Source organism: Nomascus leucogenys, chromosome 6, assembly GCF_006542625.1.
Source record: "Nomascus leucogenys isolate Asia chromosome 6, Asia_NLE_v1, whole genome shotgun sequence".
NCBI classification, from domain to species: Eukaryota; Metazoa; Chordata; class Mammalia; order Primates; family Hylobatidae; genus Nomascus; species Nomascus leucogenys.
This window is the reverse complement of record NC_044386.1, coordinates 79648968-79674222: the sequence shown is the minus strand read 5'-3', so window position 1 is coordinate 79674222 and position 25255 is coordinate 79648968. Positions and strand designations below refer to the sequence as shown.

Sequence of the window (25255 nt, the reverse complement as noted above, 5' to 3'; positions counted from 1 at the left end):
ATTTTGGGATACTAAGGAAAGATGAAATGTTCAGGCCTTTTTTTCCCCTGGCTTCCTGGAGATGGCAGTAGAATACACACAGAAATTAAACTGGTTTTAGGACTTGGTTTTATAGATAGAGTAGTTTTATCAAAGAAAATCTCCCAAAGTATTTGCTTTTTAGAAATAATACATATTTAAAAAATTTTTAAATATATGGAATTAACTCTGTTACCCATTTCTGATCCAGAAATGTGATCCTTTTTCTCAGTCAACTTTTTTCAGTTCTGCTGTAAACTAGCTATGTGTCCTTGAGCAAATTTCATTCATTCTTTTTTTAAAAGAGACAAGACTCTTGCTGTGTTGCCCAGGCAGGAGTGCAGTAGCACGATCATAGCTTACTGCTTCCTTGAACTTATGGGCTCAAATGATCCTCCCATCTCAGCCTCATAACTAGAACTGTAAGCATGTGCCACATGCACAGCTGATTTTTTTTTTTAATTTTTTGTAGAGGCAGGGTCTTGCTATTTCGTCCAGGCTAATCCTGAACTCGTGGCCTTAAGTAATCTTCCCACCTCAGCCTCCCAAAATGCTGGTATTATAGGCATAAGCCACTGCACCCAGCCTGAGCAAATTTCTTTATCTCAACCTCCTATTTGCTCTAAAGTTATGAGAGACTAAATCATATGCAGATAACCATTTGCAAAATTATATAGTAAAATGCTTTTAATGGTAAAATTATCCTAATCACATTTAATTTTGTTTTTAATTGAGAAGACACACTGGAAGCCTTACCTACTGAAAGTATGGTCCCTGGAACAATAGCTTGTTATTAATGCAAAACCTTGGGCTCCACCCCAGATTCTACATTTTAACAAGATCACCAGATTTCTCACATGCACGTAGTTCAAGGGCAGTCACATGAAACAGCACTTACTGTGGATAGCAAAAATATTAGTGGATTTGAATTGTTCTTACCACCACCATTGTACCAAGCCCACTCTTTGCCACTTTGTAAAAATCAAGAATTAAGAAATACTGATGAAATATTTTCAAATCTATAAATGGTGACACATTAGTATAATTTCAGAAGTACTACTTAGCCTTATCTGTGCAAGTTAAGTACCTTAAATCATGTGTTTCTCTTTCTGCAACTGGAAATAGACTCCTGTTAAGAGTAGAGTTTTCTTTGAAGATATGAGATAGCATAAGCACAGTGAACAACATGTATTTCTTTGCTTATGCTCCCTTAGGCCAGTAATAGGTACAGTCATTTTACTTATGTAGTGTCCTGACCAGTGAATTTGGATGGATAATTTGTCAGATACTTCATGTCTGAAATAAAGCCGTTAAATTGAAGATAATGACAAACAGGTGTTAATGTAGGCATTAGTGCTCTTTCATTTGTAGAATGAAACAAGCTGCTCAGAGTATTTGAGCCTAAGACAATGCGACTCATGCTTTAAAGGAGCAAAAAATTTCTACCTTTTTTATCCTCTTGAGAATGACTAGTATATAAAAAAGTCAGTGCTTCCCAGCATCTGGCTTTGAGCCTTTGGGCAACTATGTATGATAGGCTTTGTTGCAAGGATTCTGCTGTCAGTCACATTCCCTGACTGAAATCAAACCTTGCCTATGTGGGGAGGTATGTTGATTTTGGTCACAAATGGGAATGGTGAGGAGAGATCTCTTTTATCCATCCACCTTTTGGCACCAAACATTCTTCTATTCATCAGGCCTGAATGTATCCATCTTACAGTGTGAATCCTGCCGTAACTGAAAGGATGAAATAAGTTTACCTGAAGGCATTTTGAAAGTGGCAAAGCTGTATAGGCAAATGTATTTACTATTAATAGTAAATTAATAGAGCTTTGAAAAAGTATAATCTTGCATTGCAGCAATTTCCAGTTTATGTACTACCAAAAGTAGAGTATCAAGCTTGTTATGGAGTTGAAGCTCTGACTGAAAGTGAACTTTGTCGCTTATGGACTGAAAGTTTATTGCATTCCAACAGCTCATTTTATGTTGGTAAGTTATACAAAAGTCTTTATTCTCCTTTTTAATTTCCTTGTAATTACATGCTTGTAAATTCAATTGTGAATACTTCTATTCTGCACTTTTTTACTTTAGTTTTTATTTATGTATTTATTATTTTTAGACAGGGTCTCATTCTGTTGCCCAGGCTGGAGTGTAGTCATGTGATCATAGCTCACTGTAACCTCAAACTCCTGGCCTCAAGTGATCCTCCCACTGCAGCCTTCCAAGTAGCTGGGGCTGCAGGCATGTGCTACCATGCCCAGCTAATTTTTTTGTTTTTTCTTGAGATGGGGTCTCATTATATTGCCCAGACTGGTCTTGAACTTCTGGCCTCAAGCAATCCTCCTACCTTAGCCTCCAAAAGCTCTGGTATTACAGGGATGACCTACCACGCTGACCTATTTTAGAAACACTTATTTAATAGTATAATCAAAAATACACATTTGTTTTCTAGGTTCTTATAAGAGTACTGTTAATTGGTTAACTATTTATTGATCTATACATTTATTTTGAAATTTTCTTATAATGACACTACTTTTAAAACCTCAAATATTTTGATGAAATGACTTTTTCCTTTGTTTTGTTTTGTTTTGCTGGGGTATGGGGATTAGGCTGAAGTTCAATTTGCATTGGCTCAGTTCATGTACAGTTAACATCCTCACATAATAGATTACTTGCTAGGTACATTATTGGTAGTATTTCCTCCCACTAGAATGTCCAATATCGAACATCTCAATGCATCCCATAAATCTCAATCCCTCCTAATCATCTCAGACTGCTCCTCTGTGTAGTCTTTTGCTTTCGTTGATCTCTCAGTGCAGTCTTTTACTTCTCTGTGACTTGTTACTTTGTACTTTATTGTTCTCTCTTAACACCTATCCCTTCTTCCTGTTAGACAATAAACAGCTTAAGGTCAGAGTCTGATAAAATTCTTTGTCGAGTCTAATAAAATTTTGTGTTATAGTGTGTAGCTTGATTGCTTGTATGTAATAAATCCTATGAGGGTGTGTTTCTTAATCAAAGAAAGGTTACTCACTTAAAATGTTTTTCCTGTTTTGGTTAATCAGTATTTTGTTTTCATGTTTTATGAGAGTATTAAGTAGATAATTGATTCTTTCTGCTTAACTCAAAAAAGGAAGTAGCTAAATGCACTAATTGGTGATGTACTGCCTCCCTCCTCCTCCTCCTTCATACACATACTCGAAGTTTTTGTAGTAATTTTCATTCTGTAACCAAAATTTCAATGTTCCTCCAAAGACCTCACACCAACTATCTCAACATTAGCTACTTGGATGCAATTTGCCAGCCACATCCATTTTAGGAAAGGCCCAGTTAAGAACTTATGAGTGAAATTTTGTTTAAAGTACTGACAGAGAAGGGAGATTCATGACAAAAAAAAAATTAAGGTTTCAGTTTTTAAATGTACAGTTTAACATCAACTGTATGGATTACTTCATTTTAATCATTTTGTAAAATCCTAAGTAATCCTAACTGCTGATTATTCTCTGTGAATCCTATCCTCTTGTGAGCCTTTCATTTCAGTGTACTGGGATAGTATTTTTGGCTTCTGTGACAAGTGTTTGGTGAAAAGCATATATTGTATGTTTGTGGGATTTTGGTTTGTTTGGGGTTTTTTGGTGGGTGTAGGTATGGGGGGATAACATCTGAGTTTTTGAGTTTTTAAAAATGTTATAATACTCTTTTAATTTAAGGAAGATGTTCAAGAAAATCACTTGAAGTGCTTTTAAAAGTGGAGATTGCTGGCCCCACCCTGGAGTGTCTGATTCACTAGGTCTGTATTGGGACCTAAGACCTTCTCAGGTGGTACTGATACTGCTAGTTTAAGGACCACACTTTGAGAATCAATTCTATAGCTTATAGTCTCTTTTTCCAATAGAATCAACACACTTGTGATTTGTTTGTTTGCTCTGCTTTGCTATAAACATGTTCCCCACTTTCCCTAGTTGTGGTACTCTTTTTATCTTTTCCCCATAAAAACTTCAAGATTTACTCCTTTAAAACAGTTTCCCACATAGTCTCATCGCAACTTCTGTATCCACCCTCCAACCGTATAATATTTATCAATTCTGTATAGTTGATATATAAGCAGTCTTCACTTAGCACACAGTTTCAATAAGCACAAGTTTTAGTTATGACCGTGTATTAACAGTGAGTAATTGTATAAAGTATAATCTTCACTGCTGGCTCTTCAGTCCACAGATCACTACATAAGTAACAGGCACATCATGATCAGTGACCAGTCATGTCACTTCTTTCAAAGTCTGTTTATAATTGGTTATTGTGTACCCATTGAGTTCATGCACAGAAAGCAGAGTATGCAGTTGTGTTGACTCTTTGTCTCCCAGTGATAAACGCATGTGATATTTTACCAAAGTAGATAATTAAAAGAATTGGCCAACAAATATTAAAGCAAAGCAAATAAACAAAAGGTGATACTGCCAGAAGTGAAATTTGCATGGAACATAAATGGAATTACAGAGGAAATAACAGAGAGTGGGAATGTTGGCACTGCTATTGTTCCAGTGACTCTAGATTTGCTGCCAGACAAACTTAGTGAAAGCGTTGTGACACATAAAGGATGAACAAGTGACACTGGCATAAGATTTTACACTAAACAAATCCTGAAGATAATTTCATGACATTGAAGGCACCAAGGATGCAGTGTCAGAAGCTGATCCTTAGGCATATGACAGTTCACCATGGCATAGAAAAGATGCATCCAGCCAGGTGCAGTGCCTCAAGCTTGTAATCCCAGCACTTTGGGAGGCCGAGGCGGGTGGATCATTTGAGGTCAGGAGTTCAAGACCAGCCTGGCCAACATGGTGAAACCCTGTCTCTACTTAAAATGTAAAAAATTAGCTGGGCAGTAGTCGCATGCGCCGGTAGTCCAGCTACTCAGGAGACTAAGGCAGGAGAATCGCATGAGCCTGGGAGGCAGAGGTTGCAGTGAGCCAAGATTGCACCACTGCACTGCACTCCAGCCTGGCCAGAGACCCTGTGTCCAAAAAAAAAAAAAAAAAAGAAAAAGAAAAGATGCATCCTTCCTATCACAAGTTGTGCAAGAAGGTAACAAGCACTGTTCAAACTGCTCTTCATTAACGTTTCATAAAGAAAACACTTTAATTTTTTGAATTACAGTGTACTAAAATATTTTACTGTTCTGTTCATTGACAGAGAATTTATAGTGTTTTGATAAAAATTTTAAAGGTAACTAAACAGTTGTAATTTTCCCTATTGATTGTTACAATTGTAGGGTTTCAGCCCGTATGGACATTTTTATGGTCCTCACACTGCATGGAAAGCAAGGAGTACCTATACACATATGAATGCATGTATGCATGTATATGTTTATGTGCATGTATATATGAATGAATGCTTGTATATATAAGCTTTATTTTTATTATGTATAGATTTTATTTGTCCTCTATAAATCAGTGCTTTCCAACCTTGATGCACATAAATATTTGTACAGCACGCTGTGATATATAAGAGAGATTGCTTGTGGCTGAAGGGCAATAGCCAGGAAGCTTTTGCCATCCCAAGCATTGCTTAGCTGCCTGAAGGGCTGAGGTGATGCGTATCTTAAGCACATATATATCTTATTTGAGGCCCACAGGTTAGAAAGCTCCAATGTTGAGAATTGTGAACTCCTTGAGGAGGTAGATCCTCAGAGCACTTAGTATGGTATTCTCTGTATAGTTATTTTTGACAGACCATATTTGACATATACTATAATACTTTTTTAAATGAATTTCTTTCAAAAGGTAAGAACCATTAGTCTTCTCAAAGACATAATTAGTAAACATCTAAAAGTTATTATGCTTAGTATTTCCTTTCTATGGTTTTTAAATCATTACAATGTGTCTTTGTTATTAGAAATGCCACTGTGTAATGAGTGTTACATATAATAAGTAGGTATGGGAACAAATGAATTTGGTGTCTTACAAGGAAGCCATCTGGTAAAAATGTTTCTAATTATTTGTATGAGCATAAAGCAAATGAAATGAAAGGGGGCTTGGTAAGAAAATGAAACATTAAATTATGTGCATTTTTAATTGTCCCAGTGATTGACATCAGCTTTCCAGGTAATTTGTTTTGATACCTAAATATTAGGAGTTAAAAAAATAAAAACAATTTGTCTTCAACATTGATACGTGTTATATTCTCATCACGCTATTTCATGTTTTTAACTATGGTACAATACATAGGATTTTTGTGTTGACTTGCTTATATAACATTTAACCCGGGACTATCTTTTATGTCACTCTTCCTTGGTATATTTCAGGACCTTGGTGTTAGCTCTCAACCTGTTTTGTTTTAGAACATATGCATTACTTTTTAAAACAAAAGCATCATATTGAGAATTTGCTGTTTTGTTTTTTGGAATTCTAGATTCATAACGTGTTTGTAAAAAAAAAAGTGAGAGTCGGGTCTGGGCGCCGTTACTCACACCTGTAATCTTAGCACTTTGGGAGTCCAAGGCAGGTGGATTGCTTGAGGCCAGTAGTTCGAGACCAGCCTGGCCAACATGATGAAACTCCATCTCTACCAAAAATGCCAAAAAAAAAAAAAGATAGCTGGGAGTGGTGGCGCACAACTGTAGTCCTAGCTATTCAGAAGGCTAAGGCACAAGAATAGCTTGAACCCCGGAGGTGGAGGTTACAGTGAGCCAGGATCTCGCTGCTGCACTCCAGCCCAGGAGACAGAGCAAGACTCTGTCTTAAAAAAAAAAAAAAAAAAAAGGTAAGACTTCAGCCGGGCTCAGTGGCTCACACCTGTAATCTCAGCACTTTGGGAGGCTGAGGCAGGTGGATCACCTGACTTCAGGAGTTCGAAACCAGCCTCACCAACATGATGAAACCCAGTCTCTACTAAAAATACAAAAAATTAGCCAGGCCTGGTGGTGGGAACCTGTAATCCCATCTACTCAGCAGGCTGAGGCAGGATAATCGCTTGAACCAAGGAGGCAGAAGTTGCAGTCAGCCAAGATCATGCCACTGCACTCCAGCCTGGGCAACAAGAGTGAAACTTTGTCTCAAAAAAAAAAAGTAAAACTTGGAACTGACTGCTTTGATTTTTTTTTTTAAACTGTGGGAAAACTTATGGTGTGCTTTAATAACCTTTCTTTTTTTTGAGACGGAGTCTTACTCTGTCACCCAGGCTGGAGTGCTGTAGCACTGTATCGGCTCACTGCAACCTCCATCTCCTGGGTTCAAACAATTGTCCTGCCTCAGTCTCCCAAGTAGCTGGGATTACAGGCGCCCACCACCATGCCTGGCTAATTTTTTTATATTTTTAGTAGAGACGAGGTTTCACCATGTTGGCCAGGCTGGTCTCTAACTCCTGACCTCAGGTGATCTGCCCACCTTGGCCTCCCAAAGTGCTGGGATTTCAGTCGTGAGCCACCGCACCCAGTCTAATTAAAAAATATTAAGCCAGATTTTCATAATCTAATTTTTACCTTAAGAACCAAGTGTGTCTTAGAAAGCCCCTGTACATTTGATTTTATCTGCTTATTTTGATAATACATATGTAATTCTCCTCATAAACGACATACAAATGTAACTTTCTTTTTTTTTTTTTTTTTTTTTTTGAGACGGAGTCTGGCTCTGTGGCCCAGGCTGGAGTACAATGGTGCAGTCTCAGCTCACTGCTGCAAGCTCCGCCTCCCAGGTTCACGCCATTCTCCTGCCTCAGCCTTCCGAGTAGCTGGGACTACAGGAGCCCGCCACTACACCCAGCTAATTAAATGTAGCTTTAATAGGAATTAGAAACACCAGTGTTTTAATAGTTGTTGTTCATAAATTGTAGGCTTTGAAATGATTTCATATGTGTGGACATGTGTAAACATATATTCAGCAAATATTTTAGAATGAATCTAAATGTTTTATAATCTGAATTATGTCATTTTAAAATATAGCTTTACTTAAGACTTAATAAAATGTGTATTTCTCCTTTTAAAATGTAAAATTTCTTCACAGTTATTAAAATTTGTAATCTTTAAGGAGACAGGATAACTTGGTTTTTTGTTGTCTAAATACTGCAATTGCTTGTTTAAGTTTGATATTTCATTTTAGGGCATGTCGATGCATTTACTTCAAAGCTTTTTCTGCTGGAAGAAATTACCTCAGAAGAATTAAAAGAAAAGCTTTCAGCACTCAAGTAAGAAAGTTTACTTTGTGGCGAGAATTGAAAAATTTGTTAATGTGATCATTAATTTTTCTTTATTGTTTAAGCTTAAATTATTTTCAAGACTTTTAGTCTTTTTATGTATAGAGGTCTCACTGGACTCAGTTTTGTTTTGTCTTGTTTTTTGTTCTTTGTGTTTTTGAGACAGAGTCTCGTTCTGTCACCCAGGCTGGAGTGCAGTGGTGTGATCTCGGCTCACTGCAACCTCTGCCTCCCTGGTTCAAGGGATCCTCCCACCTCAGCCTCCCGAGTAGGGACTACAGGCGTGCACCAGCATGCCCAGCTCATTTTTGTATTTTTTGTGGAGACGGGGTTTCACTGTGTTGCCTGGGCTGATCTCAAACTCCTGGACTCAAGCAATCTGCCTGCCTCAGCCTCCCAAAATGCTGGGATTACAGGCATGAACCACCATGCCTGGCCAGCAGTATGTACTGTTTTGTTTTGTTTTTGTTTGTTTATTGGTAGATGACGGTTATACATATTTTGGGGTACATGTGATTTTTTTTTTTTTTTGAGACAGAGTTTCGCTCTTTTTGCCAAGGCTAGAGTGCAGTGGTGTGATCTCAGCTCACTGCAGCCTCCACCTCCTGGGTTCAAGCGATTCTCCTGCCTCAGCCTCCTGAGTAGCTGGGATTACAGGCATGCGCCACCACGCCTGGCTAATTTTGTATTTTTAATAGAGACAGGGCTTCTCCATATTGGTTAGGCTGGTCTCAAACTCCCGACCTCAGGTGATCCACCTGCCTCGGCCTCCCAAAGTGCTGGGATTACAGGCATGCGCCACCACGTCTGGCTAATTTTGTATTTTTAATAGAGACAGGGCTTCTCCATATTGGTTAGGCTGGTCTCAAACTCCCTACCTCAGGTGATCCACCTGCCTCGGCCTCCCAAAGTGCTGGGATTACAGGCGTGAGCCACTGCGCCCGGCCCTACATGTGATTTTTGTTTTGTTTTGTTTTGTGTTTTGAGATGGAGTCTCGCTCTGTCGCCCAGGCTGGAATGCAGTGGCGCGATCTCGGCTCACTGCAAGCTCTGCCTCTCGGGTTCATGCCATTCTCCTGCCTTGGCCTCCCGAGTAGCTGGGACTACAGGCGCCCACCACCACGCCCAGCTGAGTTTTTGTATTTTTAGTAGAGATGGGGTTTCACCATGTTAGCCAGGATGGTCTCATCTCCTGACCTTGTGATCCACCGCCTCAGACTCTCAAGTGCTGAGATTACAGGCATGAGCCACTGCACCTGGCTCCTACATGTGATATTTTAATACCCATATACAATGTGTAATGACTAAATCAAGATAAATGGAATATCCTTCACCTCAAACATTTATCTTTGTGTTAGGAACATTATAATTCTTCCCTTCTAGCTATTTGGACATATACAGTAAATTATTATGAACTGTAATTTCCCTACTATGGTATTGAATACTAGAAATTATTCCTTCTGTCTAACCCCTTAAACAGCTTCTCATTTCTCCCATCCATTTCCTTCCCAGCCTCTTGTAACTGCTATTCTGTATCTCCATGAGATCCACTTTTTTAGCTTCTACGTATGATTGAGAGCATGCAATATTTGTCTTTCTGTGCCTGGTAGATTTAACATAATGACTTCCAGTTCTATCCACGATGCAAATAACAATTTCATTTCTTTTGTGGCCGAATATATTCCATCGTGTGTGTGTGTGTGTGTGTGTGTGTGTGTGTGTGTGTGTAATCACATTTTATTCATTCATCCATTGGTGGAGCCCAGACCCAATTTGTGATCCGTTTATATTATCTCCATCTCCAAATTAAATCTAATGCCAGTGGTACCAGCCTTTCTACTTAAGGGAGGCTAGAGCCAAAGGGGCCAACATGCATGGGAAGCAAACCTTTTACTCCATTACAGGAAAGGGAAAGGATAGTACAGTCAAAAACTCTTGACAGTCTAACTTCTCAAAGTTTGCCCTTCTAGCAAGCATCATTATACATGTGACTGAAATGAATTTATCGTACTCAGAACTCTAAGTGTCTAAATGCAAAGCAAAATAACTTATGAATATCATTATCCCATTTTCTTCTCACAACTTTCTAGGAAAGGCTGGTGGTAGTATTATCTCCATTTTTTTATATAAGGAAATATTAGAGTGGTGTGCCCTAGAGCACACAGCTAAGCTAGTTGCAGCCTTGGTAGTTAATATGTTTGATTCCTACTTAGGATAAGAAATGGTTCTGACTTCTACTAGCTGCATAGTTCCAGCTTTCACAGGCTTGACATAGTTTTTTAAGGGTCCCAGATCCAAATTTGAACTCTCTGCTTGTACTTCAGTATGTCTGCTTCTGTTACAAGGACTGCTTCTCTTGAATAGTAACTTTTTTTTTACATGTGTGAATAGAAAAGCTTTTCCATACACTACTCCACCTTCCTCGCTTTTCTCAATGAAAAACATTTTTTTAAAAAAAGAAAGGAGGAGATCAGGCACAGTGGCTCATGCCTGTAATCCCCGCACTTTGGGAGGCTGTGGCAGGCGGATCACTTGAGGTCAGGAGTTCGAGACCAGCCTGGCCAACATGGTGAAACCCCATCTCTACTAAAAATACAAAAATTAGCCAGGTGTGGTGGTGGGCACCTGCAATTCCAGCTACTCGGGTGGCTGAGGCAGGAGAATCACTTGAACCCAGGAGGCGGAGGTTGCAGTGAGCCAAGATCACGCCACTGCACTCCAACCTGGGCAAAAAGAGCAAGACTCATCTCAAAAAAATAAAAATAAAGAGAGGGAGGGAGAGAGAAAAAAAGAAAAAGAAAAGGAAGAAAGGAAGGATGCACAGACAGACTTTATGTCTAGAAGAACTACTAAAGAAATTTTCAAAATACCTGTATTTGGCCGGGCGCGTTGGCTCACGCCTGTAATCCCAGCACTTTGGGAGGCCAAGGCGGGCGGATCACGAGGTCAGGAGATGAGACCATCCTGGCTAACATGGTGAAACCCCATCTCTACTAAAAATACAAAAACTTAGCTGGGCGTGGTGGCAGGCACCTGTAGTCCCAGCTGCTCTTGAGGCTGAGGCAGGAGAATGGCGTGAACCCGGGAGGCAGAGCTTGCAGTGAGCCAAGATCGCGCCACTGCACTCCAGCCTGGGCGACAGAGCGAGACTCTGTCTCAAAAAAAATAAAAAAAAAAATACCTGTGTTTTATTTCCTTTTAGCTGTCCTGTCCCGAGTGAGTGGCTTCTCTGTCATTACAGGTTTAATGTACCTATCAATTTTTTTGGAAGCTAATTCACCACCATCTCTAAAAGACAAACTCTTTGGCATATTAGCTTTACGAAAGACCTCATAGCATTTTGTTTGTTTGGTTTTGGTTTTGGTTTTGGTTTTCTGAGGTGGATTCTTGGTCTGTTGCCCAGGCCGGAGTGCAGTAGCGCCATCTCGGCTTACTGCTCCGCCTCCTGGGCTTACGCCATTCTCCTGCCTCAGCCTCCCGAGTAGCTGGGACTACAGGCGCCTGCCACCACGCCCGGCTAATTTTTTGTATTTTTAGTAGAGATGGGGTTTCACCATGCTAGCCAGGATGGTCTCGATCTCCTGACCTTGTGATCTGCCTGCCTCGGCCTCCCAGAGTGCTGGAATTACAGGCGTGAGCCACTGCACCCGGCCAGCGTTTTTTTTTTTTTTTTTTTTTTTTGAGTATATAATTTGAACATAAAATAGTGATCTCTTTACAACTGCTCTGACTCACAAAAAGCTAAATACATTATGATAATGAAAGGAAATCATGAAATGGCAAAAATTGGCCCAACGCCATGGCTCATGCCTGTAATCCCAGCACTTTGGGAGGCCAAGGCGGGTGGATCACCTCAGGTCAGGAATTCAAGACCAGCCTGGCCAACATGGTGAAACCTCGTCTCTACTAAAAATACAAAAAAGTCAGCTGGGTGTGGTGGCGCATGCCTATAGTCCCAGCTCTTTAAGAGGCTGAGGCAAGAGAATTACTTGAATCCGGGAGGTGGAGGTTGCAGCGAGCAGAGATTGTGCCACTGCACTCACTCCAGCCCAGGCAACAGAGCAGGGCTCCATCTCAAAAAAAAAGAAATGCCAAAAATTAAGTAAATATCATAATTTAATCCAAATAGAAATAAGTTTCAGTATTTTTTGTATTACATTATCTCATCTACTGTTTTTGTTGTTGTTATTGAGGGCATTTCTCTGCCTGAGGAGCAATAATTGCTAAAAATAAGTTTTTTGCAGTTTAATTTTACATGAATTTCTTTTGTTTATTAGGATTTCCAATTTATTTAACATCCTCCAACACATTCTAAAGAAATTAAGTAGGTAAGTATTTTTTAGGCGTTTTGCTTTGATACATCTGATTTTCTTAGATGAAAATTCTTAGAAACTTTGAAAATGTACTGTTAGGAATAGAGACAAAATAACCTAGAAATGCAAAAATTATTATGTCAAATGTAAAAATTTATATTGTAAAAATATAAAATAATTTAGGGTCTGGCTTTAATGAGCTTGCAATTACATTTTCCTGTAAGTCTATTATTACATTATTTTTCTATTGCAGCTGTAACACATTGCCACTAACTTGGTGGCTTAAAACAAAAAGATAGATTCTCTTTTTAGTTCTGGAGTTCAGAAATCCAAAATCAGTTTCACTGGGTAAAAGTCAAGGTGTCAGCAGGGCTGGTCTTTCTGGAGACTGAGGAAAGAATCATTTCTTTACCTTTGTCAGTTTCTAGTGACCACCTGTATTCCTTGACTTGTGGTTCTTTCCTCCATTCTCAGGGCATGTCACTTGGATCTCTGCGTCCACATCACATTGCCTTCTCCCTTTTTGTGGTAATATCTTCCTCTGCCTCCCTTTTATAAGGTTCCTGGTGATTACTTTGGGCCTTCTCACATAATTTGGGATAATCCCCTCATCTCAAAATCCTTAATTTAATCACACCTGCAAAACCATTAAATGTAATACAGTCACAGGTTCTGGTGATTAGCATAAGGACATCATGGTGGGGGACCATTATTCAGCCCACCATAGCTATATTATTTTAACTTTCAAGATAAAAAAAAAAAAAAAAAAAGAACATAGAGGCTGGGCGCAGTGGCTCACGCCTGTAATCCCAGCACTTTGGGAGGCCGAGGCAGGCGGATCATGAGGTCAGGAGATGGAGACCATCCTGGCTCATGAGGTCAGGAGATGGAGACCATCCTGGCCAGCATGGTGAAACCCCGTCTCTACTAAAAATACAAAAAAATTAGCTGGGTTTTGTGGCCTACACCTGTAATCCCAGCTACTCAGGAGGCTGAGGCAGGAGAATTGCTTGAACCCAGGAGGCAGAGATTGCAGAGCCGAGATGTGCCACTGCACTCCAGCCTGGGTGACAGAGTGAGACTTCCTCTAAAAAAAAAAAGAACATAGAGCTAAATGAACAGTCATTTAGGTCCATGGCAAGTCTTAGGATATGGATTTTCCCCCTGATGATTTGCCAAACTGTTTTGTTATGTGAATGTTTGCATTCCTTCTCTTATGCCCTTACCAAATGTTAAACTTGAAAACAACTTGAATCTGAACTTACAGTCAAAATCTCAAAGCTCTAGTTCTGCAGAATTCTCTTATCCACCTTGATGTCATTTTCCTTATTTGTAAAATGATGGTGTCAAGTGCACTAACTTCCTAGGTACTTTTCACTTCTGATATTCTGTGATTATGTGACAGGATTTTTATTTTATATGTATTCTGTTCTTCATGTTATATGCAAAGCTTATGCATGAAATTTGCCAGATGTTTTTCGAAATTTTATTATCAATATTTTATTTAGTTTGTGTATTAGCTTTATATTGTGGCTGCAAAATTAATATTATAAAACAACACAAATTTATTATTTTACAGTTCTCAAGTCAGAGGTCTAACAGGGTTCACTGAGTTAAAATCAGGGCATTGGCAAAGCTACATTCCTTTCTGTAGGCTCTGGGAAGGATCTAGTCCTTGCCTTTTGTAGCTTCTAGAGGCCACCTGCATCCCTTGGCTTGTAGCTCCCTTCCTCCATCTTCAAAGTTGCAAAGCCAAGTTAAGTCACATCTCTCTGGACTTCTACAGTCGCATCTCCCTCTGAGTCTCTTCTGCCTTCTTCTTCCGTATTTGAGGGCTCTGGTGATTAGTAAAATTTGACCATTTTAAAATCAGTTGATTAGCAACCTTAATTCCATCTGCTACCTTAATTCCCTTTGGCCATGTAACATATTCATAGGTTCCAGATTTGGAACATAAACATTTCTAGGAGGCCATTATTCCGCCTACCATAGTTTATATTCATCTATGTGCATTGGACATATACAGCACTTGTAAGATACTCCTCCTTAGAGTATCTCTCATTCTCCATGAATTAAATATTAATGCATTCTTCTGTAAATGAAAGCTTTCTTCATTTTTAGTGGAGGTAGTTAAGATAAATGATTTTCATTGATTAAAGCTCAATCTTTGAAATGTTATTTATTCCTACTATCAAATAATTATTCATTTCTTTATATGGAAATATGAAAGTGATTGGGAAAAAAAATTTCCAGAGGATAAGAGCAATTGTCAACACCTATTTTCAGTTTAAAAATTGATGAAAATGTAACTTACTAGGTTTATAGGCAAATCTGTATAGCTATAGTATGATAAATCTTTATTTTTTAATAATATATTGTAAAGAACGGATGTTCTCCTTAACATCTTTGATCCAGAGGACTGTGTAATCCCAAGAAAGCACAATATATTTATTCATATCCCTTTAGTTCTTTATGATGATACATTGAATTATTTAAAACTTTCTAAAGAGAAAGGAAAAATGTGGATTTGATGTTCAACATAGTTGGTTATTGCTACAGTAGAGGATCGTGATTAAGGGTATGGCCTGTGGAGTTCAAATGCCTAGGTTTATATCTAAGCCTACACTCAGAACTTTGGGGCATATTGCTTAGCATCTCTAATTGGTTTATTTATCACCCGAAATTAATATGCCTTGAAGGTTTATTGTGGAAGATCTAATAGAAAATAGATTTGAAGCCATAATACAGTAGTTAGCTCATAATAAACATTTAATACCTGCTAGCTGCTATTGTTTCTATTATCCTCATAGCACCTCATGTTGTACTATGATTGTTCCATTGACTGTTTCTTCCACTTTATTTTAAACTACTCAGTGTAGCAAACATCACCTTTACTTTTGTATCTAGTCATCTATTATTAGGTACAAAATAGTTGCAGTGTTAAATGAATGAAAATGCTGTTGGAATGCTTTTCAGTATAGATACCTATAAATATCTAATCTGTGGATTAGAGAATTAGGCATACTGTTTGTTTCCCATTAAATGAAAACTTCCAATTCCTATAAAAATAAAAAGAAAATGATCAACTTCTGAACTTTGGAATAAGAATTAAAATTAGTTGCATAAAAGGCATAAAAATAGCTTTAAAGATTTGTTAAATCTTATTTTGTCATAAAAGTATTTTTAAAGGTGGTGTGATCTTCTCATAATTTTCAATTTTACTAATAGATTATGATTAAGAAAGTGATGTTGAAATTGACACAGTGAACCAGTGGGTTGAGTTTCATTGTGTGGATTTAGCTTGCAGGAGGGTTCCTACTTGTTATCTCATGCAGCAGAAGATTCTTCACTCCTGATTTATAAGGCGTCTGATGGAAAAGTTACTAGGACAGCATACAATTTGTATAAAACACATTGCGGCCTTCCTGGTGTACCTTCCAGTCTCTCAGTTCCCTGGGTCCCATTAGATCCCAGCCTGTTATTACCATATCATATCCATCATGGAAGAATACCTTGTACTTTTCCACCTAAATCACTGGATACCACAACACAACAAAAGGTAAGATCTTTTTTGAAATTAAAGGTTCATTAGGTTATATTATTTGTCTGTTTCACTGACTTTACCATATTTCAACCTGATGTTCTCATTGTCATATTAATCACAGCACCATTCTAAAAGCTATATCCATAGGAAGGATAAAGTTGTATGCCATAGTGAGTCCAGTCTTCGTGGTAGTGGAACCTTTTATTTTTGCAAGATTTATAAGTCAACTAAAGAAAACTCTCTTAGCTTGCACAGTGGATGTATGGGTAAGGCATCCACGTAGTTAAATCCTTACATTCCTATGAAAAGCAAAGTTGTGGGGGTTATGTAATTTTTATTTATATATACTGGGTTTCATTTCATTAAGTATTTTAGGCAATTTGCAGAAGAGTACATGTAATAAAATTATGATATAATTATACATTGTTAATTAGGATGAGGAAAAAGAAGTAATAGTAGTTTGTGAACAGAGTGCCTAATTTAAAATATAACTAAAGTATTAAGGACTAAATTGTGATTTTCTAAGTATTATGTAACTCAATATTTACTGAATTACAATTAATATTACTCTCTTTATAGAATCCTTGCCAAAAGTAACAGTTGAATGACATTATCTGAAGCTTATAAACCCGTAGCTAGAGATATTCTCTGCTATGTCACTCATTCTGTATATTGTGTAGGAAATTCCAATTCGAGTTTAGTTGTTAGAAAAGTTTTGCACTCGGCTGGGCGCGGTGGCTCACACCTATAATCCCAGGACTTTGGGAGGCCAAGGCAGGTGGATCATTTGAGGTCAGCAGTTTGAGACCAGCCTGGCCAACATGGTGAAACCCCATCTCTACCAAAAATTAGCTGGGCATCATGGTGCACACCTGTAATCAATTCCAGCTACTGGAGAGGCTGAGGCAGGAGAATCGCTTGAACCTGGGAGGCAGAGGTTGCAGTGACCCAAGATCACTCTACTGTACTACAGCCTGGGCGACAGAACGAGACTCTGTCTCAAAAAAAGAAAAGAAAAGAAAAAAGTTTTGCTCTCTACAAATGATTCTGAATGTGTTCAGGATGCAATCCAGTATATTTTCCTTACTTACTGCCAAAAGTCTTTGAGTCAGAATTATTGTCTGAGTCATTATCTTCTCATTATGGTTGCCCCAGAGCATCTATCACTTGTGTATTCTTCCTTTTCACTGTCTGTATTATACTGAATTAATCTGTAAATGTCCTCAAATCCTTATGAGAAACAGCTGGAATGCAAATACTGAGTATTTTTAAATAATTTAAAGGAAACAGGGTTGTTTATTTATGTCTTTCAGTTCTCCACCCTAAGTTACTGTTTGGGAGTATCCTTTTAGAAATGAGAACTCCTTGTACATTCCTACTTAGCTTTGGCCAAGAAAATATAAATGTTAAGTTGGGACAAGTGAAAGAATGGAGAAAGTTACTTGTTAGCATTTTAAACTATTTTATCTTCAGTTTTGGTTGTCTGTTTCCAGTTTACTAGAAGTAGTGACTTTTATAACCTAAGGGAAAATTTTCTTAAGTAACTTAAAAATAATTGAAGAACTATTTTTGAAGGATCTGTGTTTTTCTAGGAGAATGATTTCCTTTTAATTTAGAAACACTGATTATAGTCTCTCACCTATAACATGTAATTCTGTGTGGGGGTGGTTTATTCCTTTTTAGTGAAAATGAACAGTTTAATACCTTGGAGAAAGGAAAAATGTATTATGTGTGTGCAAGGTGTTTCTAAAAAAATGAGTAATATACTTTCCTTATTGATATAGACTGACACTAAAATAGTGTTGAATGCTATGTGCTTTGGAAATACTTTAATGATTTGATTTTTTTTTAAATAATGTCTAAAATGTGCTTTAGTACAATAACACAATTTGTAGTCATGTATCACTTAACGACAGGGATACATTCTGAGAAATGCAGCACTAGGCAATTTTGTCTTTGTTTAAATATCATAAGCTTACTTACACAAACCTAGAGGGTATAGTCTACTACACACGTAGGCCGTATGGTATAGCCTATTGCTGTTAGGTAGTCTACAGACCTGTACAGCATGTTGCTGTACTGAATACTGTATGCAGTTGTAATACACTGGTATTTGCATATCTAAACGTAGACAAGGTAATACATTGCACTGTTATGTTCTAACAGCTGCGACATCACTAAATGATAGAAATTTTTCAGCTCCATTATAATCTTTTGGGACCACTGTTGTATATGTAGTTCATTTTGACCAAAATGTGACTGTATTTGGAAAAGGAGAAATTCCATATGTTCACAATTTGGCCGCATAATTACAACAGTTCAATTACATGTGTATCATGGAGTGTGCTTCATGCGTTCAGTCCAGGAACAAATACTTAACGAGATTATCCAGGCCCAGGTTGTTTTAGAGCCCAGCATTAGGTACAGTGGACATTTAGATAACTCATACTTGGTTTGATATATTTTTGAAAGCCAGTGGAAAGTTTTTGGTGATCTACTCACCTCCCCACAATCTAGCCCTGTATTTGATAGGAATTACCCCATCTTCCTCCCTACCTCCTAGCTAGGCCATGGGAATGGGCCTTCTAGTCCCAACCAATCTAAGTGCAAATATGGATTCTAGTTTTAGCAGCAATGGTAAGATGACAGCTTTCAGGAAACCAGGGAAGTAAGACCTATATGAAATAGAAATCATCTGCATATTTTCATGGTGTAAAAATTTGTTCAAACGTTTTTGCCTCTAATGTGATCCCATAGTCACAAGTCCACTTGAACTCCGATCTCATCCTTGTATAGTGCCTTTGGTACTAACCCTGAGAGACATGCTAGTAAAGCCTGCATCTGCCTCCCTACTGCATCAAGTAGAGATTATATTTAAGGGTCCCATTTGCTTCCTGGGCTACTTTTGACTTCTGCTTCCAGTCTTCTTGCAACAGCTTCACACTTATCGCTTTTTTCTTTCTACATCTTCTGTAATAAACATTTATTTTACACATTCAAACACACACAGTCTTGCAGTGGAGGTTTTCAAAATGCTTGCTTTTCTCAAAGATTTTAACCGATAGAATTAGTGTGGTCAGTATACCTTTATAGGAAATACCAGCTGAGTGAGGAGTGGTATAGATCATCCAAAAGTCACAGCACTTTTCTAACCAGTATATTACAAAAGTTTATCAGATTGACACAGACAAATCTGTACTCAATTTGTCCTTTCTGGTCATGTAAATGTAAATTTTAAAAAATGCTTTGTAAAGGGACAGTAGATAGTAAATAAAGGAAGCCAGAGTCTGAGCCTTTTCAGTGAGTCTGTAACCCCTTGGAGCAAATGCCAATAGTATAGAAATACTGTCGGGCTAGCATTATGAGAGTGCTTGGAGTTACACTATCACCCTTCAGTCCCAGGCCTGAAATTCACTGGACGGGGTATGAAGAAATAGAAGAGAACAAGGTGGCCAGGGAAAATAAAGGCAGATATGGGCAGGTTCTGTGGAAATAGTTTCAGGCTATACAGCTTTGGTCCTTCTCTGTGAGGTTCGCCTTTTCCATTACTCTTTTTATAGGTCACATCTTTAACATGACTACATAGCAAGGGATTGTGTCTTAAGAATAGACCACCTTGGCTGGGCGCAGTGGCTCATGCCCATAATCCCAGCACTTTGGGAGGCTGAGGCGGGCAGATCACTTGAGGTCAGGAATTCTAGACCAGCCTAAACATGGTGAAACCCCATCTCTACTAACAATACAAAAGTTAGCCAGGCATGGTGACACACACCTGTAATCCCACCTGCTCAGGAGTCTGAGTCAGGAGAATCGCTTGAACCCAGGAGATGGAGGTTGCAGTGAGCAGAGATCGCGCCAACTGTCCTCCAGCCTGGGCGACAGAGCGAGACTCTGTCTCAAAAGAAAAAAAAAGACCACCTCTCTTTGACTGTGTGAGCTAGAAAGTGAGGGTAAGGAAGGGTAGACTTGAAGGTAGAACCACAGCAGTTTCTTCCCCCACTCTAATCCCCCTCTTCCCCTTTGCCCATCCTCTGTATTCCCCCTTCCAGTTTTTTCTTCCCTTTTTCTTATTTCTTTCTTGCTGTCCTCTTTCAGCCCTTCAGGATTTCCCTGGTACTTGAGTTCTTGTCTTGAAACTTCTTTACACTTTTATTCTTTTTTTTTACTTCCCTCTTTCTTAATCTTCATCACTTTCCTTATTTTCTGTCCTTATCTTCCCTACCCTTCTTATTGTCTTTCTTGTTTCTCCATGTAATTTCTTCTCCGTTTACCACCTCTGACCTTCTTGTATTTCGTTTCCCTCCCTCCCTATCACTCACTTCTTCCTTTTTCTTGTCCTTCAGTTTAATTATTTCAAACATATCACACATAAGGCCTGTCATTCCCTTGATTTCTAATTTATCTTTTCAACCTCTAATAAATTTAACACAGAGAATAGTTTCCCCATTCACTTTGTTCCCCATCTACTCAGATCTATCAACTTCTCTGATGGTTATTTGAAAGTTTAGTACTTAAAAATGTGTCAGATTAAAACTTGTTTAGAAACAGCCAGCTAGCTGGAGATTAAAAATATATAAGAGCTCATTTGCAAGGTGGTTAATACATGTATAAATACTACAGAGTTGACTGTATATAGGTATGTTGTAGATACATTAAGCTATTCTGTTCTCTCCTTCATCTCTTAGATTGGTGGAACGAGAATGCCTACACGCAGCCACAGGAATCCAGTTTCCATGGAAACCAAAAGCAGCTGCTTGCCTGCTCAGCAAGTTGAAACTGAAGGAGTGGCTCCACATAAAAGAAAAATAACTTGAGGACTGTACCATGGAAAATTAAATTTAAAAAAAAGTTATAACAATGTTTAATTTAGAAAAGTTTGAGGGGAAATAATCAGTAGGCAAGAGGAACATTTTTCCTGTAGTAGCTAGAGTGCCTTGAAAAAATGTGTTGGCTATGTGAAGGAATATTTCAACTAAAATGGAATGGTATGCTTTTCACCCTTAAAGTTTGAGGAGGATCTTGATATGTTTTAACATTATCATGGCAGGGAAATATATAAAGAAGAAAAATATTTTTACATTAAACCTTTTCTAAAAATTGTAAATAGAAAAACAGTTTGCTTTTTTATCAAGAACAACACTTATCATTATGTATTGTGTTAGTTATATTGCCAGTCTGTTGAGACTGACTCAAAAAGTTAAATATTGCCACTGCTGAAGATGATTATGAGCATCGCAAACCTTGTTTCTGACCCCTTTTGACAGTTTTTATATACTCCTTTAAAATGATGAATGTTACAGGTTAATAAAGTTAATACCTTTAAAAACTTGGTGAAATTCCATTACAGAAGCCAAAAATAAAAACTCCCTGCCTCTGAAAAGTCAGATTACTATCTTCTTGTTTGGCAACCATCAGTTTGTTTAATAAAAGAAAAAATTTGGTGGTATAACATGTTTGATGACAGATGCCTCTATCTCTAGATTCGAGCTGAGTGTTGAAATACACTGCTGAAAGCAAAGAGATAGGTATGTTTTCCAGAAAAAAAGTCAGTGTCGTTGCTCCAAATGACAAGGTTAATGTGGTAAAGCATGAACTTTTTTTTTTTTTTTTTTTTTTTTTTTTTTGAAATGGAGTCTCGCTCTGTTGCCCAGGCTGGAGTGCAGTGGCATGATCTCAGCTCACCACAACCTCCATCTCCTGGATTAAAGTGATTCTCCTGCCCCATCCTCCTGAGTAGCTGGGACTACAGGCGCCTGCCACCACGCTTGGCTAATATTTTTTTGTATTTTTAGTAGAGACAGAGTTTTACCATATTGGCCAGGCTGGTCTCAAACTCCTGACCTTGTGATCCGCCTGCCTCGGCCTCCCAAAGTGCTGGGATTACAGGGGTAAGCCAGCGTGCCTGGCCAGCATAAGTTATTTTTATCCTCATCTATACTGATTGATTTAAATTTTCCGGGCCTACAGATGAATTTGGAAAAGGGCATAATCAACTGATGTTGCTGTAGCAAATTTGGACTTAAGAAACTACAGACAGGGCTGGGCGCGGTGGCTCACACCTGTAATCCCAGCACATCGTGAGGCCGAGGCGGGAGAATCACTTGAGTCCAGGGGTTCGAGAGCAGCCTGGGCAACATAGACCTCATCTCTACAAATAAAAAAGCCGGGTGTGGTGGTGTGTGCCTGTAGTCCCAGCTACTCAAAAGGCTGAGGCAGAAGAATTGCTTGAGCCCAAGAAGTTGAGGCTACAGTGGGTCATGATCGCACCACAGTACTCAGCTTGAGTATCAGAGTGTGACCCTGTCTCAAAAAAAAAAAAAAAAGGACAGGCTTGTTTAATCTTTAGAACCCTTACACTAAAATTTTCAGAAATTATGTATGTCATTTGTAAAATACAAGTTTTGTAATCCTAGATAATTGCTTCACATTGAAATTTTTTAACTATTCTGTGTTAAAGAATAGCTATTCTTTTGGCCTAATTTCTGAGAAATTAGACCGAAAAATCTCCTCAAATATTGTAACAGTTGAAAATACTTATCTTCAACTACCAAGTTTTGTTTCATTTTGATTTTTTTTGTTATGAAACATTGTTATTTAAGAAGTAATTATTAGTAAAATTGTATCTTGATAAATCATTTCCTCATCCTACCATTCCCTTTTTTAAAACACTGAGTTTTTTTATTCTTTAAGTCACATATCCCAGAAATGTTTTGGTTGTGAATCATTTGGCAGCGAGCCAAGGGAGAGGCAGGGATTCCCTTGAAATGTACTCTTATACTTTTTTATTTTATTTTTAATGCACATTTGTGTGCACCAGAATGGAATGTGCTCTTTTTAAAGAGCTGGACAGTGGTTGCTTCAGACTTCTGAATACCAGAAAGACTTGCCTTTTAATTTTTAAATACTACTTTTTACATCGTAAAATGTGTTATCTTACCCATATATTTGAATAACACTGATCATATATAAAGCTAGTTTTGTGCTTGTGCTTAGTGAAGCCTCCTTTTTTAACATACATTTGATATGCTTTATGTTCTCTTTCTTGATTTTTAGTACTGAGAATTTATAAGCCAAGAAGTAACTGACAATATGTTTAGCAGGATGTAATCCCAGCTACTTGGGAAGCTGAGGTGGGAGGATCACTTGAGTCTAGGAGTTCGAGGCTGCAATGAGTTATGATGGTGCCACTGCACTCCATCCTGGGTGAGAGATCAAGACCCTATCTCAAAAAATGAGCACTTTTTTTTTTTTTAAATCAGACTTAGGGCTAGCAAGGATGTGATCACCCTGGCCCACTTACACCTCAGCAGTGAAGGTGTAATTTATACACACCTCTTTGAAAACAGTTTAATTCAGTAAGTGGGTGCAACTATGTGCCATGCACTCCAAAGTAGGTCCCCACAGTTACTCTCATAGCATTGTTTCTTCAGATCTCACCATATTTATTTGTTTCTTTGACTTACTCTCTTTTCTTACAGATTACAAGCTCTGCAAGGACAGGGGCATATTTGTTTTGTTCACCATTAAGTAATAAACACCTAACACAGTGCCTGTCATGTAGTTGCTTGGCAGATACTAGTTAGATGCATGAATGTGTACGTATCAAAGATAGTTTTTTTTGTTTTTTTGTTTTTTTTTCAGGAGATCACATTCTAGTGGAAGACACTATACTGCTTCATGTGATAAGTGCTTTGACAAAGTCATCCAACCAGATCTTGGTAGTTAAGGTTTTCTGAGATAGAGCTTGAGCTGAGTCTTTTAAAAATAGTAGGATTTATAAGGGAAAAATTAAAGGTCTTCCACAAAGAAACTAAGTGAAACTTAGCAGCCTATGAAAAGGTGAAAGTTGGAGAGACTGTAGGCTGTGAACATGGGAGATGAGAGAGAAAACTACAGGATAGGGACAGAAACACTGTGCTACGACATTTGAACTTTGTCCTGTGCAATGTGGGAACCAGTAGTGAAGGTTAATTAACTGACATGATCAGATATGTATTTGAAAAGGGCTCTTGTTGGCATTAGTCTAGAGAATGTGATGGAGCTGGGAAGCGAAAGAAGAAATGTTGGGAGCCTGTGTTGTAGTAACTGAAAAATGGCAGTGGCCCAGAATTAAAGCAGCAGGAATAGGAGTAGACTCAAGTGATGTATAGGGAAAAAAAAAAAATGACAACTCAGTTTTGTTGTTGGTAAGGAGAGTAAAGTATGGCTTCTGGGTTTCTCATTTGAAATACTGAGTAAATGATGGTGTTAACCCATTGAGAAAATAGTGTGGTTAGAGTGGGAAGAAAGTTAATTTAAAATGTTCATTTTTTTTTAAGTCATTTCTACTTTCGGATTCTAGGTTTGTGTGCTATATTGGTTATAACCAATTTGCTGAATAATAAATTATCCCAAAACTTAGCTACTTAAAACAACATTATCTCACAGTTTGTGTAAGTCAAAAGTCCAGGTCTCTCATGAAGTTGCAGTCAGGCTCTTGGCTAGGGCTGCAGTCATCTGAAGGATTAGTAAGTTGCTAAGCCCACACTTAAGCTCCACCCTTGAAGGGAGAAGTTTGGAAAGAATTTGTGAACACATTTTTAAATCACATATGCTATGAACAGGTTTAGGGGAGGGAGAGGAAAGAACACTTTTTAACTTTTCATTAACATACTGCATCTGTAGTTCCTAATGGACAGGTTGTAAAGATGTTAAGATGTTTTCTGTGCATTATAGGTATATAGTAGTTTTTTGTTTTGTTTTGTTTTTTGGTATGTAGTAGTTTTTAATCAAACCTTAACGTGTTTGATATTAAGATTTATTGAATTTCTTGTTGAGATGTAGAAATAAAGGGGATCCATTTCATTTATCCATCTACTGTTGCCATGTCCCCTTCACTCATGTCCAGACTACTCATCACATTTACAAGGCATCTATCTGGGATTTGGATCTTCCCTGCCACACAAAAATTACTGAAAGTCAAGAACCAGACCTGTGTTTCTAAGATGGTGGATCTCTAGATTACTTCATCAAACAGATTTAAACAGTCAAGAGTTTGCCTTGGCAGATGTGTTTGCTTTCAATATATGAGCTATAGCCTGGTTGATTCTTTAAGAAAGTAGGAGGAAAGCCTGAGTATAAATTTATTGCTGTTTTGAAAGTGAAGAACCCTTATAAAGATTCTGTGATTAGTGGGTTGACTTTCTTCCCT

At 38.1% G+C, this 25255-nt stretch overlaps 1 protein-coding gene across 7 annotated transcripts in view; it reads left to right on the top strand.

The window, feature by feature from the left end:
• The window catches only part of ICE2 (interactor of little elongation complex ELL subunit 2), a 63122-nt gene extending 41608 nt beyond the window's left edge, over positions 1 to 21514 (top strand). For 4 of the 7 annotated variants that reach the window (XM_003267059.2, XM_030814501.1, XM_030814503.1 and 1 more), the window contains 5 exons: positions 1878 to 2007; positions 8115 to 8199; positions 12486 to 12536; positions 15822 to 16080; positions 20751 to 21514. In XM_003267059.2, coding sequence (XP_003267107.1) covers positions 1878 to 2007; positions 8115 to 8199; positions 12486 to 12536; positions 15822 to 16080; positions 20751 to 20879 — 654 coding nt within the window. In that variant the 3' untranslated portion in view covers positions 20880 to 21514. Of the gene's footprint in view, positions 1 to 1877; positions 2008 to 8114; positions 8200 to 12485; positions 12537 to 15821; positions 16081 to 20750 lie in introns of those variants that run through there. The other 3 variants (XM_003267058.3, XM_030814502.1, XM_030814504.1) reach the window with 3 other exon arrangements.
• Positions 21515 to 25255: the final 3741 nt, after the last annotated feature.